This window comes from Melanotaenia boesemani, chromosome 10 (genome assembly GCF_017639745.1).
Source record: "Melanotaenia boesemani isolate fMelBoe1 chromosome 10, fMelBoe1.pri, whole genome shotgun sequence".
Lineage (NCBI taxonomy): Eukaryota > Metazoa > Chordata > Actinopteri > Atheriniformes > Melanotaeniidae > Melanotaenia > Melanotaenia boesemani.
Genome location: NC_055691.1, coordinates 21,633,734 through 21,653,018, shown reverse-complemented (window position 1 = coordinate 21,653,018; position 19,285 = coordinate 21,633,734). Strand labels below are relative to the sequence as shown.

Below are 19,285 nucleotides of genomic sequence, written 5' to 3'. Positions count from 1 at the left end.
GCTATAGAGTGAGGCGTTTTAAACCAGGAAACTGCAATCTACTTCAGGTGAGTTGAGCTTTTAATGTGACGGATGCTGCTTTAGCATAACAACATTACTATATATGACATTTGAGTATTTATATCAAAAGTACTCAACAGGCTTTTCTTTGTGTTCAGGATGAGAAGTCCCCAAGTAGCTTTATCACTTCTTTGGCTTCATGCTGTCAGATGCTAAGATTTTGAGACATTGTAGTCTCTCTTCATTGAGACAACCATTCCTTGAGCATTACCTGGGCTTCATGCATAAAACTGTGCATAGCAAAGCAAACTACAGGTGGCGTCTGTGGAAATGCGGTGCAGACGCCACCCATTGGTACTTTCACAAATTTGTCCATGTTTTGCTAACGGTGCAAAAAAAAAAAGTTTTATTTAGCCTGCTGCATCCCCCACCCCCACCAACCTGTGATAACTCTGGGACCCTCCTGGGGGACCCGCCCCCCCAGTATGGGATTTTTTTAAAAGAAAAAAATGCCTAAAAAGACATACCCAGTAAAGGAACAATTGTTCCACAATAATAAGGTTCATATGCATGTTCTTGGTGTCTAGGGACGTGTAGACCTCAAAGAATGTATTCCCAGTGTCAAAAATGTCGCCTGTTACTTTCCCTGAGTAAATTGCAATAGAAGAGAGGAGAAATCTCTAACCTCACAGATATATTTTTTTGCTATTTGACAGGTGATATCATCATAGTAACAATGATTCTATGGAGACATATAACACTGATCACTTTTGGAAAAGTACAAAAATAATCATTAAACATTTCTAAACATTGCACTAAAACACACTTTTTTTCTGAACATTAGAATCTAAATTTTTACCATCTGAAAATAGATACAATTGTCCTGTTTTATTATTTTGTTTTAAAGTAGGTGGTTATGTCTGTCACTTATGAGGGCCGATCAAGTTTAAAGCAAGATGTTCACATAGATTTTCCATGAAGTCTTTCTGAGGTCATGAGGATTGGCCAGAAAGATGGTGAACTACAAAGTTGTGAAATAAAAATAAAGATGTTAATTTTTTAAATTATTTTACAAATTACTACAGTGAACATCTGAGTAGTCAGAATTGTGTGACTGTGAGTGGACTGATGGTCAAATGTAATTTTTTTTTTTAAACTTCCTAAAATCCTGCAATTTTTGCCTAAAACTGTTTTATGGATAAAGGTCTTGTTGTGAACCAGCTATTTTTTTACTGGACTACATTTACTGGACCTTTGCTGATATAACAGGAGTGTTTTTGTTGCTGGAGTTAAAATATTTTGCGACTGGTCTGAAATAAGTGTTTACTGAATGTACAGTTATGATTGTAGCATTGAACGGTATAAATCATTCACACATTAAGACATCTTAGTTTTCCAATGGTCTATAATATGTAGGTATTTGAGTGAGTAAAATACATGTTTGTCACACCCTGCCCACAGGACATGTGGTACCAAAGGTTTAAAATTGAGAATAACTGTGTAACTGACTTTAACTCCCAATGCTATATATAATCCTTATTGTGTGAACCTTTTCACTCTTTGTTGGGCCATTTTGGCTCTGTTTTAATTTATGCCAGGACTTTAAATCACTATTGAGCATCAAGGAGGCAAAGTGGTGCAAGCATTAACATGAATAATCCATTGGCAGCCCCTGACAGACTGTAAAAGAATAAGATCTCAATCACCATTACACTCAGGGGGAAGTAAAACAGGCTGCAGCAGCATTAGCCTTTCCCCTAAATGCAGAACACACTTTGCATTTTGAAGTTGTAAACATCCATCTTTGTGAAGGTTGTTCCAAAAGATATTTAGCTGAACATCTCTCTGCAAATGTATTACCACGAGATGGGAGGGATAAAACTGAACCTCCTGTGGTCTTCTTTTGTTTTCCAGGACTAAGAGCACATCTGCAAATTGAAATCAAAGTTAGCACTGCTGCTAGTGCACAGTGCAAGTTTTTCTTAAGATGAATGCAAAGCATCAATAAAGGAAAGTGTTGGTAAAAGTAAGCAAATGTAAAAAAAAAAAAAAAAAAAAGGTTTGATGTTTTTTGGTTTGAGATTTAGAAGTAACATAAGATTTCTAGTGGTAACGCTTTCTTCAAAGATGGAAAACCTTTTCGACACTCACTGCACACTAAGCAATTCTTTGACAAGAAAATGGATATATTGGGCAGCTTCTTAGCATAGAGACATCTTAAATTCATCACACAGACCTACTGCTGATTCCAAGCACGTCTGTCAATCTGCCTGTGAAATGAAGAGCCAGAGGCTACCGACCCAGACACATCAGCTCCTTTTTGGCTAACAAACAACACTTTCTCAACTCTTCACTTTCACACACGGATTTCTTATTTTCAGCTTGCTGCAACCTTCTAAGATTTGGTTCATGCTTTGGTTTTGTGTCTTTGTGAGGCAAGAAGTGAAGTTTATGAAAAGTGGTCATGATGGGTAATGAAAGTCTGAAGAATATAAAACCACTTCTAAGAAAATAGATTAAACATTTCCAATAGTGTGAAAATCATTTAATTACAATTTAATCTATCTACCCAACAATGAACACAATTGTTGTAGCTGTTTTCTGCAGCTTTTGCAGAGGTTATGCACTAAACACTGTATATTTTCTTTTAAAGCAACACTAAGAACTTTGAAACAGTCTGTACAGCTGAGATGACTTTCTGCTTTATTGCAAGTATTTGGTAGAGACACCATTAGAAATGTTTTATTAACCATACAATTAAGATTTCTCCTGACTTTATACCAAAATTACAGGTATTATTTTACTTTACATTTCCTAAAAAGGGTGTACAGTTTAGTTTTTGTTTGTTTTTATAAACCTATCTAGAAGCAATTTCATGATGCTGACTTATTTCAGAGCATACACCAGTTATACAAAAAATGCATTTTTATAGCTAAAGTAAATTAAATAACTCATACCACGTCCACAGTACAGGAATCAATGCATTCTGCAGGGGAGAAAATGACATGACAGATGTCCAACAAGAACTAAATACTGCTCGATGATACAAAATGAAAGTATCCAATAAAAAATAACAAGTACCTGAAAATAATGACTTTTTAAAGATATATTTAGTAAAAAATAAACAACATGTAAACACAATTATATTAAAATTCTAATAGAATACTCTCAGTAAGTCAACATTTCTTTTTCTCATAAAATCCTTAGACAATGACACAAAGTTATTGTGATTTCTGTAAAAAATAAAGTGTTGCTACCTGATTGTCTTTAACAAAGGAAGTGTCCTTGTCAGCGTGAAGTCTAAAATCTCTCCTGGGCAAAGTGGACTTAGTGCATTTTCCATTAAAACGAGAAAGCATGTGTAACTTGACTTTGAATTCATTGGTCAGACATGTACCAACACTGGTATCATATAACATTTTAAACCAGTTCCACAGATCATTCTCCTCCATTTCCATCATGTTATTATACAGTTTGTATGAGTGTCTGTTTGATGTTGACTCTTCCAGCTCTTCGTCTGCACAGAAGTAATTTAAAGGTAACAGAGCGACATTAGGCACTAATAACAGACTGGTGTTTGAAGGTGATTACCATCATCTTTTCCGTGTTGCATCTTGTTGTATAGATTTGATGATCTGTTTTAGCCTCTTGGTAAATAGATGGCTAGCTCTGCCACAGTAGGTATGTGTGGTTGTCTGCAGCCACGCTTCCAGCGGCTGAAGCAGTGAGACCTCCATGTTCTCGCCAAACGGGTACTGGAATAAAGAGAAACAAGGGTGGGTTATTTTTTTTTATTTCAGATATTAGATTTTTTCCACTGTTATGTTCCTGATGGTTGGAATCAGTGGTGTAGTCTACGTGATATGCAGGTATACGGCGTATACCCACTAGAAAAGGTCACAAATTTCCGTATAACCACTAAAAAAATGCTCAAAGATGTGTATCAACATGTTTCATGACATAACTTTCACTTTCCCGGTCATAAATTAGCCACGAAGCCGGCCCGTTTAGACCATGAGGAATTCCGTCAAAAGTGACGTTGAGCCGCCGCAGAGAGAAAGCAGCTTGGCCGTCTGTCCTGATCCTGACCTGCATTCCTATCAGCTGGTGGCTGGTTGCTAGACAACCGCGAATTAAAAAGTGGTGGACGAGAGGAAGAAGAAGATGCAGCAGCAGCAGAAAAAGAAGAGGAAGAGATTTTTTGGGCGGTACGAGTAGTTAATGGACAGCGAATGCAAAGAAAAAACATGAAAAGATAAAGTCAAATCACACTGTTTCAGTGTGTCAGTGAGTGTGTTGCTACTGGGGCTGTTTCCACGATCGATTCGGGGGACACTACAGTTACACATTTACGGGTGGGGGGGAGCCTGACGCTGTCGTCCAACCTGGGCCCCGTTTCAGAAAGCAGGTTTAGAGAAAACTCTGAATTGGTCAACCCAGGGTTGCTCTTTAAACTCAGTTTGTTTAACCCGCTTTCTGAAACGGGGCCCCGGTGAGTGAAATTTGTATGTTAAACAGCAGGTAACTGGCATATTAAATTATATAAAACTAGCTAACTAAAGTGGTGGTTTCATACTGCTGTTCTCTCTCTCTCTCTCTCTGTGTGTGTGTGTGTGTGTGTGTGTGTGTGTGTGTGTGTGTGTGTGTGTGTGTGTGTGTGCACGTAGAAGAGACTTCGACCTGGCCAGTCTTGTGGAGTGAGTCAGGTAGGGGAATTTAAAAACAGGCAACTTTGGTTAGAGTGGAGAAATGGAAAGTTAGGTAAATGTTGGACATTTAAAGCTGGTAGAAACTATTTAAATGTACAAACGTAACGCTATATTAGCATGTTATTATGGTTAAATAAAATTGAAGACAATTCATAGTCATCTTAAATGTCCGTTAATTAGGACACCTTGTACACTATCAAATAAATAACTTAATGTGTGTTATGTGTAGTTGTCTCATTATTCAAGCTATTCCAAGAGTGGAATATTTGCCTCTATATTTTTTCATGAATTTATATTTATTGAAAATGGATTTGTCTTGTTCTGTCAGTGGCTGTTCAGTGGTTAATTAAAGTGCAGCTGTTAATCAATTCACATCAAACTTCATTTATAAAGCGTTTTTCTTGCCAAAGGCAACACAAAGTGCTTTACACGATGAAAAAAATGTATGCATATTAAAGTAAAACATCCAAGTAAAATCCATGCTAAAAGTATAAATGAATAATTACGAAATGTTTTCACAGCTGTTGCCTTCTTTGAAAAGTACAATAAGGCTGTAAAAACGACATTAACATCCTATGAATTACTTTCAGTTCAAGACAATAATTCTCCACTTGATTCATATCTGCCCATTCAGAGACTTTAGATGTGGAATATCTATAACCACAAATGGGTTTATTAAGGCGTGACAGCAATTGAGACAGCCACAGCTGTAGCATTATGATATGCTTCCTCACTGGATGCTTTTGTGTCACTGAATAAATGTCAAAGAAAACACTTCCAGCTTTCCAACCAGTTAATAACAATAAAGGCACTTGTCACATTCCGCATGGAAATAAAGATATGGGTCTTTCATTTTTACATTGAGGCACAGCAATCTTTTATTGCTCTAGTAAATAAAAGAAATCACTATTTTACAGCATCTTATTTGACTCCAGTTTGGAAAGCATTACAGTACTCAAAGCACAGTTTCTTTATTATCTTTCATATAGTGCAGCAGGCAATAAAGTACCATTAACAGCCTCCTATTGATTTTTATGTGGATGCTGCGTTGTCCACACAGCCATCATGATGTCTGAAACTAGCATCAGTACTAAAAATTTTACTACTCTTTCGTGGGTTTGGCTGGGTAATGGTAGTGGCCTTTATTGGAAGCTCCTCTGCAGGCTGAGAGAGCCTGCCTTGGGAACTGGGCTAACTAAGGAGCTCTTGGCAGAATGGAAATCAGAGTTTCCTCCAGAATTGCCTGCCCCGGGCTTTAGGATGCTGTCATCAAAGGAGTGAGTGGGAACAAAGTGGAAGGGGACCAAGGGAACTGAAGAAAGAAGAGCTGATAAAAACTTCAACAAAAACACTGCTTTGGAAACAAGGGGTGGGATGTTTTTCAGTCCTCTGCTGCCATAATTCTACAACAAAGACTTACATCATTCAATTGCTTTATATTTAATGTATTAGTACTCTTCTATCCTCTAAAATCAGGTGAACCTGGAATGAGACGTGTGTCTGAGAGACTGATGGAGGTTTGAGGGCCGAGTGGCCTGTAATGAAGCCCGCTCGTTTACTTAATGGCTGAGAACATTGCCTGCACTGATAGCGGCCAGGCTAGGCCCTGTGCTGGTAATGGATGGAGAAGAGCTAATGAAGCTTCTTATACTCCCTCAATTGCTGCCTGCATGTTGGACCAGTGTGTTGAAATCAACAAGAGCAGATCGGAGGGAAGCCACTTGCAAAATAACAAGTGACTTCTAAAGGTGACTTGCCTGCTTACTGTCACTACATTTTGAGCTTTGCAAGTTAAAACTAAGGGTGAGGAGATATTACAAACAGTAACAACTTGACAGTCTTTTAAAGTTTTCTTATCCTAAAATAGTGAAAAAATTAAAACAGACCTCTTTTGATCTGATCTAAAGTTCCCAAAGAAACGTCTAAACAAATGTTCTCATCTATTACAAGCTGAGGCTCTAAACCCTGGCACAGATACACTTACATGTTTTAGAGCTTTATGGGGCAAAGATGCAACATACAACCTTATAGGAAAATAAGAAAAATAACACACACTCTATCACACACACACACACACACACACACACACACACACACACACTGTTCCACCAGAGCAGTAGAGTCGCTGTCCAAAACAGAGAAAACCAAAAGGGGAACCTAGCTATAACCCCTTCATTTAGGTTATTAATCTTATCATTTCTGAAAAACCACTGACTCAGATTTTACCCCTCTCTATTTCAGGCTTGAAAAAGAAAATGGAAGAAACCTTTTACACACTGCACAACCAGGATTAAAGATGCTTTATAATACATGTGTGGTCAGCCAAGCTGCCACAATATACATTCACCAGTTACTTCATTAGGTCCCCATTTAATTGCTTGTGACCAAAAATAGCTAATCAGTCAATCACATGGCAGCAACGCAGTGAATTTAGGCAAGACGACAGGGTCAAGACGATAAGCTTGTTCAGCATGAACTGTTGAAGCTGTTTGCTTGTACTGCGGTGGTCTGCCTGAAGTCTCAGGATGTCTTCTTCTATCTTCAAGTATTAAATACTAAGTATTTACTTTAAGTATTCAGGATCAAACTAGAATATATTCAGCTTCTACATTTTGAGGTGCATCAACTGAGAAGTATCAGCAATTTGAGCTAAAAAGATTCAACTGTGTCACAGTCCAAAGTCTGGTGAGCCTCATTTGCCTGCTTTAAAACACCTGAGACAGGATGAAAGATTTCTTTAACAGACTATTGACTAAGCAGTGGTGGACAGAAACATCCATATGAGAAAAGGTCTAGAGTGCCTATTGAAAATATAACGACAAACAAATGCCTCTCCAATTAGTCTGCTCTACCCTTACAACTTGTGAGCTAAAGAATATATTAAATGTTTTTCATATACAACATCTATCAACAACTTATTGTGTTAAAAAAATGTGCAATTAGGATTTTTTTATTTTCCCCAATACACGGTCTTAAAAATAAAACCTGACTTCAGGGCGTCTCTTTGTACCTTTTGGATGGCTTCATAGACAGCCCGAAATGCTGGCTGCTTATCAGTGTGATAAACTCCTCTGTTACCATGGAGAATAAAGACACCCTCTTGTTCAGCCTGTTGACAATTGCTGCCATACATACAGTGGTCTGGCCGGTAGTTCCACTGGCATGGGAATACATATAGGCTTTCTGTAACAGACAAAGAAAAAAATTTCATAACTGGGTTGATAAGGATTCTAAATAACTGAGTTTATAAAAGAAAAATCCATTGCAACACTTCACTAATTTATTTATTTAATAGTCAATGTACATAACATCAAAACATCTTCATCTTGGAGTCTGTTCTGTATCCTGAACAAACATGACATATATGATTCAAAATAAAATGGATATGAAGTAATACCAACCTGGATTATGGTAAAATAAGATATTAAGAAGATCTTGGTCACCCCAGGTGATATTGAGTTTATACTTCTGGAGAAGAGGCATCAAAACTTCCTCCCACTTAAGTGGAACAGCTGTCATGTCATTCTAAAGGGGGAAAAAGTCAATTTTGCATCAAGGAACCATAAATCTGTTATTGTGGTTCACGAGCTCTTTGGCCAGCACTTCACACAACCAGTTTGTTCGATTGGGCTCTCTGGGAAGATTTCAAAGGAAATAACAAGAGTGACCTCAGCTGGAGATTCTTGCTAATGCAGCACAGCTACATTAAACTCTTACAAGGTTCCTCTCTCAATAAATTTATGTCTCCATTTGTTTTAGTCAGTGAATGCAATAGTGGAATTGGGAATATTTAAAATTTCACAGAGCAAAGCTGTTTGTTTTTTAAACTGATTACTTAAATATGTGCTGTATAGCTGAAATTAACAATGTGAAACAAAATTTCATGAGATAATGAGGTACGACTCTTAGACAACAGCTGATATTAGTTATCACACCACTTAATGATCTTTACCTTGAAAGATTTTTCCCTGAGACGTGTCATGTTCATGAGCATGACCCCTGAGTTGATGCCCGTCTTGCCAAAGTAAGGGTGGCGGGCAAAACGGTTGTACCAGCCAATACGTGGCTCCTCATGCTCTGGAGCCATGGCAGCCAAGTGGGTTGAATTGAACTGCAAAAGAAGGGCCCAGATATCCTCTACTGGCTGCAAAAAAAGAATATCTGTATCTACATAGAGCAAAGAGTCCACCTCCTTTAGGATCAGCTGGAAAAAAAAGAGTAAAAAAAACATATTAGCACTTTTTATTAAAGAGCAGCTGTTGTAGCTTAATTCAGTCAAATATTTTAGACCTACAGGTAGAAAGAGCCTCTGAGAGGCGCAAGGTTTGAAGAGCTTCTTCCACTCTTTTGCATTTTCATTGGGGAATGAGATCGGGTAGATGGAGATGGTAAACTTTGCCTGGACAGTCTTAGGCCATGCTTCCAACTTAAAGAAAAGATAAACAGAAAAATGTGCCTTAACTTTTTCTTTTTACAAGAAATTAAAGAACTTAAAGAAGACATTCACAAGCATGATAAATCAAGTTAATTTGTACAATGACTGATATAGTGCCTCTTTGATGCAACAGTTCTAAATTATGACAGCTTTCACACTTCATTAGCCATTAAAAACACTTTGAAAAGTGGTTAACAACAGCCAATAAACACACAAGTACATTTAACATTATTTTGTTGGGGTGGAAACTTACAGCATTTCTGAAGCTGTCATGTAGTTCATCCTCAGCAAAGATGTAGAAGTGAAGAGGCTTTTTGCTGAAGAGAATGGCAGACTTCAGCATGGTGAGAGTTTCTTCTAGCCTAGGGCCACAGGCCACCACAGCCAGGTGACTTCTCTCATCATTACGCCCCTTGGGAACAGAGCGTGACCTCTCACTAAGGGCCAAGACACAGTTTTATAAATAATTAAGTAAAGTGAGCTTTTATTTTTGCAGCAGCCTGGATACAATGGCTAGTGAAGCAAACAAAGTCATGAGAACAACAACAGTCTTAACTGACTGGCACTCAGCCCTGCAGGAGTGGAAAAAGTATTAGTTTTAAAGAAGGATGCAGACAAGAATTATAATTTATGCTTTGTGCTGCCTCTAAGCGCTTCTTGTGAACTACAGCTTTCTAAATGAAATGCATTTGCCACACTTTTCTAAATGCATTTTACATGCCAATTTAAAATAGGTTTTTATGTACATGTTATAATTAGAAAAGCCTAAACAAACAAATAAAAAAAGCTTATGTCAAACTTGGAACTAAAAATACCCCAGCATTTATTCAGTGCCAACAAAAAATACCTACGAGAATCATAACACCTAAATTATTCATTTTTTTTAACCAACACTTATTTTTTTAACAGAGTTTAATTCTGCTCCACGTATAAACCTATTATTGCGTATAATGCTATGACCTGGCTCATTGGATAGAATATAAATTGGACATTCATCCAAGAGTTAACAAAATAAGGAATTTGTATGAATTAAAACACTTCTCTACAGTTTTATCCTATCAAACCAACGGAGTCTTGCAGCAACACTGCACAAGCATGAGGACAGGTGACTCAGTGCTGTTCAGTTGCAGTTAATTTCATTGTAATTATGATGACAGGTTTATGACAAGAGATCTAAAGTTAACATTTAAAGTGTCAAAGATGCTTTATTTGCTTTGTTCTTTGTTTTTATACCAATTAACAAAGTCCTTTGGAAGCCAGTGTAGATTGTTACCAGCTTGTCTGATTTCAGTAATTCAAGAGTAGTCACAAGGAACACCAGGAGAGCAGCAACAAACTGGTATTTGTTATTAAATGTCGACCTAGAAAGTCAGTGAAAGTTGTAAGGATGATTACCAGTATTATTTTTTGAGGGTTACAAAATCATTCATACCTAAAAGATGTTTCCAATAAGCAGTTCACTCCACAAACATCAGCAGGCAGTCTCCAATACGGATTCCAGTAAGAAACTGATAGTGATTTACACCTGACAAAATAAAAACATGAGCTTTTGGATGTTCAGCGTTGATCACTTGAATACCAGAACTTTTAGAGATTAGATATTTCCTGGAGTACCCCCTACAGTTGGCTAACAGGTGGCTGTCCTCTAAATCCAGCTTAAAGCTAACGTTAATGATAGAATTAGTTAACACTAACTTTAAGCACATCAGTTACCTTGCTAGCAAACAGGTGGTGGCTAACATATATTACACCATGATTTTGTACACACAGTCACCGTCAAAGTTCTCGACTGTGGGTGTAAAATAGCGCAAATAAAGCACTGAATACAGTAGCTTTATTAAAATAGGTTTAAATTATCCATTAGGGAGGTAAACTTGGTTCCGTGTGCTGTTGTTAGCCACACTATAAGCTAGCTGCAGCAAGGCAACCGTCTCTAATTAGCAACTGCAACAATAGCAGTTAATGCAAACTACTAATAATTTGCTCGGTTGTGAACAAAACGGCGTGACATGGCTTGCGAAATTACCTGTCCAGCTCCTTGTCACGGTCTGGGAGGCCTGTCAGTCCCGGTGTTTTCCTGGTAATCTTCCCTGTGTCGTGAGTGCTCCTGTGGGGTATGCTGTTAGCTTTCACATTCCACTCGACCCTGTCCTCCAGTGTGGAGGCTAGCTGACTGAACACATACAATAGTGAGAGGAAAGTGAAGACCATACACAGGAGAAATGCGTGAACATAGCATCGCATTTTGCGCGTGAAATATTATCTGCTAAGGAAACATTTTTTTTAACTTGTGAGCTAGCTACACTATGGGTATCTCCTCAATTAAATCACAGAGGAAGCCGAGAAGCGTAGTTGGTGTTGACAGTTTTCCGCCACGCCCACTTTTTGATGCACGTGCGCCCTTTGGTCAATAGGAAGAGAACCCAAGCCTTTTTATTTATTTATTTATTTATGTATTAATTTATTTAAATTTATTTATTTATTTATTTATTTATTGCAGTGACCGTGGGCTTTATTTTTTAGTTGCTCAAATGGCAAAATCATCCCTATCTCCACGTAGAAAAGAATCCTTAAAAAATTCTCTGGATCCAGGTGGTGATCCGAAAGACCTTCGCCTTGGTGGAGGTAGTTAAAGCATCTGTTTGAACACTTAGGATCTTCAGGAAAACTTTGACATGGTGAATAATTGCTGTGCATATATGTTGTCCAGCAACAGCCACATAAACCCTTATTCCGCATAATAGACACAATTAAGAAGTTTTAATAAACGAAAATTTGAATAACCCTATTGTATTTTGCAAAGAGGAAATAGGACTGATGCAGATAAATCAGACTTTTGAACCACAATGACTATGCTTAGAGAAAACCAGGTCCCAGATTGCATGATTATAGCTGTTAAGCATGGGGGTAGGCCTATAATTCTAGGGGACTGTGTTTCCGAGATACATTTCACTACAGGGAGTTAGAGGAAAAATGGATTTATAAATTCTAGATGTAAAAGGATTAAACAACAAGAGGAGATTAATCATTCTAAACACATCTCAGACATGCAGGCTGTGGATTTTACATTATTCAGCTCGGAAATTAAGTAAAATTCCGAGCTTTTTCTTTTGTATTCTGTTGTATGCATTTTATTCTATTTCTAATAAACAATTCAGACACAAAAGATGGCAACCACACATTATAGAAAACATTATTCATAAAGTGTAGCTACACTCCCTGCTTTGAGTAACTCCACCCACTTCAAAATTCCACTGAGAGGGGTGGGACTGTAGGGTAGTGGGGATCAAAAATATGTCATGGGGTCATGCCATGGAGAAGGTAAATCCATTCCACAAACTACGTATGCGCTTGTTCAACTCAGCGGCACCAAGATGACTGATGGAGAAAGTAAACCAACATGGAAGGAAATCGGGTAAGGTTAAACAGTTTATGGATCCCAACAAGTTGGTTTATACTTTCATCATAACTTTGGCTTCAGAAACGGACAAACTCCATTTTTATATTGCTGACTAAGACCATTGCCTTGCATGGTTTTCTATTACCCTGAGCCAAATAAACTGATTCAAATGAAGGACCAACCCTGAAATTTGTCGACAAGGTTTGCAGTAGTATGGGGCGCCTCTGGTGATATTGACATAAATAAATAAATAACTTGGGCCATGCTACTAATGCTTGGCCACCAGATGTTATCCCATGGCAACGCCTTATAAAGTAATGGCAACGGATTACAAACTCAAGGAAATGAAGTATTTGACTTGTGGTGATGTGTGTATTCATGGGCAATTATGATTACATTTAATTCTCTTTTAATGTTTGAAGGAATTATACTGTAAGAGAGCTTACTGGGTTTACCTAGCAGAATAGTTTACTACAAAACAGAACAAATAGATGGACACAGAGAAATCCATCCAATGCCGATATTATTCCCAAAAAACTACATATCCCACAAAAAGTCTGCCCTAATATCTGCTATTCAAAAACCCAAAACATCATATACTAAGATGGTCCCTTACAATGACCTCCTGCAATCTGTTGTAATTTATCACAAAAGGACACTTAACAAGAGACACTAATAAGTAAGAGACACTTAATTCGGATGCTGAAGGGACATAGTTTTAAATGATAATAATATTAATGTAATAACGTGGAAATTGGGCAAGTTGTTGATGCATTGGTAACACATGTTAGTAATTTGTGTCCAAAAATTATTATTATTAATATTATTATTAATGTCACCAGAGGGGCTCCTTACAGAAACCTTTTAATAAGCCATTACATTTAACAAAGTGTTTTAAAGCAGGGAAACAAAACATACAGATCAGTGGGTGCAGGGCAAACACTGAGAAATGCCAGAATACTGAACATATTGCAGATCATTACTTTGTTCATTTTTAATACGCTAAACTAATGTGCTTTGTAAACATCTATTATTGGCCCTTTAAATTTAAATTTATGTATGTACATACATCACATCTGGTAGTTTTATGACTTCTATATTCTCTTTATAAAATGTAAACAGTTTGGATGTATATATCATCACCCACATAGACAATTGATGAGATAATGGTGTGTGGATGCTGCATTATGATCAAGAACATGGTAGCGTTGTTGTAGAGCACCACACTAGTACATTGCATGCTACATTTAGTTGCACTTGGGCATCTGAGGTTTACCCAAGTTAACACTAAACATTTGTTAGAAATTGATTGTTTTTTGGATGGTACTTGGAAGGCCAGTTAGATTTTGGAGGTAGCCCATCTGTTACAAAACAAGACAAACAATAAAGTAAAAGTTTAAAATGTTTCAATACACCTGGTTCAAATTACCGTGTGACTAAGCAGAACTTCATACGCTGCTTTCTACTTAATTTGAATTAGATGTGTTACAGGTGGGAAACATCTTAAACCTGCAGGATGGCTCTTGAGGACCAGAGTTGCCTACCCTGGGCTACACTGAATATTATGCCTCATAATGAAAACCAATTCTCCCATGCTCTGTACATTCCACAATCTTTACCTCTCCCTTTTCCAACATGCATTTAAATTGCAGTACTATGTATGGTGATCTGTCTGAGGGCCTGAAAGTCATGCCCATTCATTCAACAGTCACTAAGGCTACCTTAACTATTTCATATTATAAAGCACACAATCTAAAAAACCCAAATTCAGTGATCAGTAGCTCTCTTTGTTTAGCACAAAGTGGTTAGCTTTGACCCACCAAAGCTTTCAGAGAAAGACCCTTTTATAACCAATCCTGACACCCTTACTGTTGACCAATTCATCTGCATATTATAGAAACCTCTTGAACAAATATTCTGCAAACTTTTCTTTCCTTGCCTTTTTTCCCAATGCATGTTGCTTGCATCAAATTGTATAATTTTTCCATCTCATTGGTACTTGTGTAAAAGTTTAAATGAGTTAAAAATGACAGATTCAAATTTTAATTGCATTTAAAAAAACATTTTCCGTAGAAGAGGTTTGTAAAAAAGTAATTAGCATTGCTAAAATATAATAAAAAAGAAAACATCCAAGTATCTACAGCTTATTTTATTCATCATTTTACAATATAAACCATTCTATAGAATAAATCATGCTAAACTCTACCAAGTGATGGCAAAGCTAACTTTGTACTCAAATGTTAGGCAGTAAAAAAACAGTCATTGCATCCAGTGGCATAAAATGACAGTAATGCTGGTAACCAAGTGTTAAAATGGCAAAATGGAAGCAATGCTAAAAAAATCGTCATGAACACAGGACACCATTAAGTGCAAATAATGATAACAAAATGAGAAAATAAACAAAAATTCTGCAAAGACTTATTCACATTTTTTTCATAAACCATTTTTTATTGTGTGGCGATGACAACCTGAATGTGATGCAGATGTAACAAAGTTTTTCAAGATCACATTGTGCAGTTCCACTGACATCTACTATTTAATGCTTCTGTTGTGATTTCAGAGGACCATAAAAGAGTTTGCTGCAACGGTTCTTAGAATTAAACACGCAGAATAATACATCCTGACTTCTTAACTCTTTATCATCAAGGAAAGGCAGTGAAAAGTTCAACCTCAAATGAAGTGAATGCTATCTTATTGGCGTTTAAAATATAATTCACAGAACATGCATGTTGAAGTTTGATCTCTGGTTGGGGCTGTTGAGAGTGCAGAAAACGGGGTTGTGCTGACCGGGAGCGTGACAGTTAATGAGTTTCTCCATTGACTGATGAACCTTCCCCATGAGGCGAGGAGCATCTGGAAACCCCTCGTTCAGTGTTATCAGAGCTTGAGCCGCTTTGACTGTGCTGGTCAGCTGAGGCAATGCTTGTTGAAGTGGACGTGGGTTTGGCTTTTTCCTTAAAGTCTGTGATAATTACAGTCAAGTCTCCGACTGTGACTTCTAGATGCTGGGCGCTGCTCCTGTCTATGTTCTTTAACCTGGGCCTGATGAGGTAAAGGAACACAAACAGGACCTGAAAACAGCTTATAGAATTCTAAATATTTCAGACATGCAAAACCAGATCCAAGATAAAAGGCTACTGCATATGGTGATCTGTTCAGCTATGTCTCTGGAAAACGTCTTTGTTACCTCATCTTTTTATAGCTTTTCTTTTTCACTTCTTTGTCGCTTTTGTCCTTCTCTGACTTTTCTTTTTTGTCCTTTTTGGGATGTGTTGGTGATGCAAACTGTTGATTTACTTGCTGTGCAACCAGCTGAGAAACAGGCCGTGGCTTTCTGAAAATGACAAAGAGAAAAACAGCAGCATTTATATCAGCATGTAGGACATGGGTTGAACTCCTGTACGGTGTATGGACTTAATATGACCAGAAAGGGCAAAGGGCTTATAAGAATCTAAAATATCAGGTTATGTTGAAATGTTCTGATTCAAAATTAAAACTCTGGCAAAACATGCCACACTTGCCAGGCTAAAATGAAAGGTTACTTCCATGTAATAGAAGGAAAGTGGGCCATATGGGGGTGTGCACTGTCACATGTTCCCAGTTTGAATATCAACTGGGACCCCATCTATGTAGTTTGCATGTTCTCTCCAGATACTTCAGCTTCCTCCACAGTCCAAATACATTTATGTTAGGTTAGCTGGTAATTCTAAGCTGACCCTAGGAGTGACTGGATTGTCACTTTAATCTTAGTTGACCTGTGATGAACCGGTAAGCTGTCAAGGATATACTCAGCCTCTGCCTAATGGTAACTGGAGTAGACTCCAGCCCTCCATGACTGTCATCACTTTGGCACACATGGCAAATGCTACATACATACCATGTTTTCACTGGCATGAGTATAAGCATTTTCTAATGATTATCAGAGATGTAAATGTCCCAGAAATCCGGAACATCTCTTGATCATTTCAGGAGTCCAGTGTATGTGGGAAAAGTTTGAATGACAGGACGTCATCATTTTACCTGACTAATGAAACCATTAAGGTTACGTGTTCATGTAAATAAAAAAAGGTCTTGAGATATTCAGTGTCTATATGCATGGTTAAGTCCAGTTATGGTTATGACTCAACCTGGCCATTTAATTAGAGTGTTCTCCTTGACTGAATTATGTCTGACTGCTAACCCCCTCACGCCTTAGCTTATGCATTTTGTTCTCTCATTTTTCTCCCTAGCTGACCTGCTGTGGCACATATAAAATTTACAAGTTAGCATACAATAAATTTGTAAAATGTCAAACAACACATGGGATAGATTACATCTCATTTGTGGTTATTTGTGTGAATGTGTCTGATGCCACAGCGTTTGTGCCACTGCAGCCGTTTGGGTGTTAAAATGTTCTCTTTCTGCAGATGTCTTTTCACCACTGACAACTTTTAGACTGTAATTCTGACAATTTCTCAACTTGCACCAATGTTGAAATACTAGATACTTCTCAATGCCTTTTTTTTTTGTTGCTTACTTTAAGAACCTTTTAAACTGTACAATTTTGCTCACTGCCAACAGGTGTGAGCAATCATTGGCCAAGTCTGCAGAAATAAGACAAAGTCTGTGTAGCCATAAAAGGGATCATGCAATCAAATGGTTGCATTTAAACACGCTAAATAACTCAAAAACTATCAATGGTTAGAAAATAACAAAATGCATAGCACACATTTCCAGAATCAGCTGGAAATACTAGAACACATTAACCACTCAATGGTAAAAATTTATTTGTGACTGGCCTTGCTTTCCCTGCGTGCATGGGTGGTCAGGTGGTTATGCAGCATGACTTTTGGTTTGTAGATCATGGGTTCAAATCCAACTACAGGCCTCATTTACTACTGAAACCAGCAGGAAAGCTTTATATCCTGCATGATTACAGTCACAATGTGATAAATTTGAACATGTTTCCATTCTACACAGTACATTAAAGCTGCAGATTTTACTTTGAAAATAAGACAACTTTAAAACATCAAACAAACATTTGACACATGCACCTTTGTGGACATACTACAACTCATTAACTTCTTAATGACAAGAATTTCTTTTCTTCTGCCAAAGTCTGCACTGTAAAACTGGATTGTCTGGTGGTTAAAAAGAATGACTATAGTTCCTAAGGTCATAGCTTCAAATCCAGTCAGGCACATCATCCCATATGAAGTCTGGTAATTGCTTCTGTCTCCACTTTAAATCTTCTACTATTCTTTAAGTAATTATAATTATTCTGTGTAGTTTTCAGCAGTAAAAAAACAGCTTTTTTAACCATCTTCAGAACCAGCGTCAGCTAAATCATTCAGCATTAACACAGTCACGTGTGCTGAATTTTCTAGACATCTTGTGTCACTTACAGAAAGCATGAAACAGGAACAGAGAAGATTTAGCTAAATGTCTGTGCCTGTCTGAGACCCACTGAACATGTACAAATAGGAACAATTCCACTCCTATTTTACCTGGGTCTGATTTAAAAAAAAAAAAATTCAATAAAACAAACCTCTTTGTATTTATTTGTCCGAATGTACAGGCCTTCTAGAGTTCCTGCTATTGGTGGTATCTATTGTATTTAGGTGCCCATTTGTATAAAAAATAACCTGCCAAAAGGAGTGCTTTAAATAAATTAAATAACGTTTTTGGCAAGACAGCAACAAAATATACTAGATCTTACATCATGACATTAAAAACCTACTTATCCTCCCTGTTGGAGATGCCTCCCACAAGGACATGACTTCAGTGACAAATATGTTAATGAATGAGCAACCCTCTTATACGGATTAATGCTACAAAACAATGAGCTTGCTCACAATTATTGCAGAGACGTTATAACAGTCTGTGAGCTAGTGATAAAACTGTACTGTGATCTTTATGATACAACTTGCACGGTGTCACACGTCTGACCATCTAAATGTAGGTTGCACACAACCAAGGTTGGTTCAGCAGCGTTTCCGCCGTTAAAAAAAGGAACAGTTTCCGATACACTTACCGAGTTGACGTCCCCTTTCTGACATCACACATCATGCACTTGAACGCCTCAGCGCTGTTCCTGAACGTGCACACGCTGCAGTCCCAGTACCCATCGTCGGAGGAGGGCTTGGATTGCCGCTTTGGCCTTCACACAAAAACAAAACAAAAACAGACGGACAGCTGCAATTTTACTATGAGAATTAAGATTTCAAAACTACCTGCTCCATAAAAACAACCGCAGATGGAGTGAAACGACACTTGAGTTGGCATTTCCTACACAGAACCAGTCAATGAAGCGCAGGGAGCCGTCATATAGCACAGGCAGTTGCCCCACATTACAACGTCAGCCTGCCGCCATGAACACTTCAGTAACACAGCTTCATCCATTGACCGAGGTTTTCCGTTTACGAATGACCCGTTAAAGTCTTCATTCGAACATACCAGCGACAGTTTTACCTTGTGGGACTTTTCTTGTCTCCCATTTCACAAAAATTAGTCTCAGAGGAGTTGAAATGGATCAACGTTACGGGCGAAAGAAACGCATTTAGCAGCTTCTCAGCTGTCGTGGAAACTCCTGTCGAAGGATGGTCACGTGACAGTGATCTACCCAATTGTTTTTAATGTAATCACAACAGCTAGAAAATGTGACACCATTGATGAAAGTATGGAAATTTCATCGCGTTGTAAACGTCATAACGATAAACCTAATGAGGAAATTAAAGGGAGTTTAAAAACCGTACATAAAAA

The 19,285-nt window shown here is 37.7% G+C and overlaps 2 protein-coding genes across 3 annotated transcripts; both read right to left on the bottom strand.

The window, feature by feature from the left end:
- Positions 1-2,838: 2,838 nt before the first annotated feature.
- LOC121648010 (glucoside xylosyltransferase 1-like) lies at positions 2,839-11,510 on the bottom strand. 2 transcript variants are annotated; one of them, XM_041997894.1, is made up of 8 exons: positions 11,171-11,510; positions 10,577-10,669; positions 9,398-9,581; positions 9,004-9,135; positions 8,662-8,913; positions 8,111-8,234; positions 7,720-7,892; positions 2,839-3,755 (listed from the first exon to the last, which is right to left on the bottom strand). In XM_041997894.1, the coding sequence occupies exons 1-8, from the start codon at positions 11,386-11,388 to the stop codon at positions 3,594-3,596; spliced, it is 1,338 nt and encodes a 445-aa protein (XP_041853828.1). In that variant the 5' UTR covers positions 11,389-11,510; the 3' UTR covers positions 2,839-3,593. The 2 variants fall into 2 exon arrangements, with proteins under 2 accessions (XP_041853828.1, XP_041853829.1); XM_041997895.1 differs by lacking the exon at positions 10,577-10,669.
- A 3,316-nt stretch (positions 11,511-14,826) lies between these two features.
- On the bottom strand, positions 14,827-19,151 carry LOC121648082 (YY1-associated factor 2-like). Its single transcript, XM_041998021.1, has 4 exons — positions 18,995-19,151; positions 18,558-18,683; positions 15,732-15,878; positions 14,827-15,586 (listed from the first exon to the last, which is right to left on the bottom strand). The coding sequence occupies exons 1-4, from the start codon at positions 19,018-19,020 to the stop codon at positions 15,346-15,348; spliced, it is 540 nt and encodes a 179-aa protein (XP_041853955.1). The 5' UTR covers positions 19,021-19,151; the 3' UTR covers positions 14,827-15,345.
- Positions 19,152-19,285: the final 134 nt, after the last annotated feature.

Coding starts and splice junctions, on each gene's coding strand:
- LOC121648010 (XM_041997894.1), bottom strand. CDS start 11,388: ATGCGATGCTATGTTCACGCATTTCTCCTGTGTATGGTCTTCACTTTC. Junction 10,670..11,170: donor CGTGACAAGGAGCTGGACAG/GTAATTTCGCAA, acceptor TTATTTTGTCAG/GTGTAAATCACTATCAGTTT. Junction 8,235..8,661: donor TCAGGGAAAAATCTTTCAAG/GTAAAGATCATT, acceptor TTCCCCCTTTAG/AATGACATGACAGCTGTTCC.
- LOC121648082 (XM_041998021.1), bottom strand. CDS start 19,020: ATGGGAGACAAGAAAAGTCCCACAAG. Junction 15,879..18,557: donor AGAAAGGGGACGTCAACTCG/GTAAGTGTATCG, acceptor TGTCATTTTCAG/AAAGCCACGGCCTGTTTCTC. Junction 15,587..15,731: donor AAAAGCTATAAAAAGATGAG/GTAACAAAGACG, acceptor TTACCTCATCAG/GCCCAGGTTAAAGAACATAG.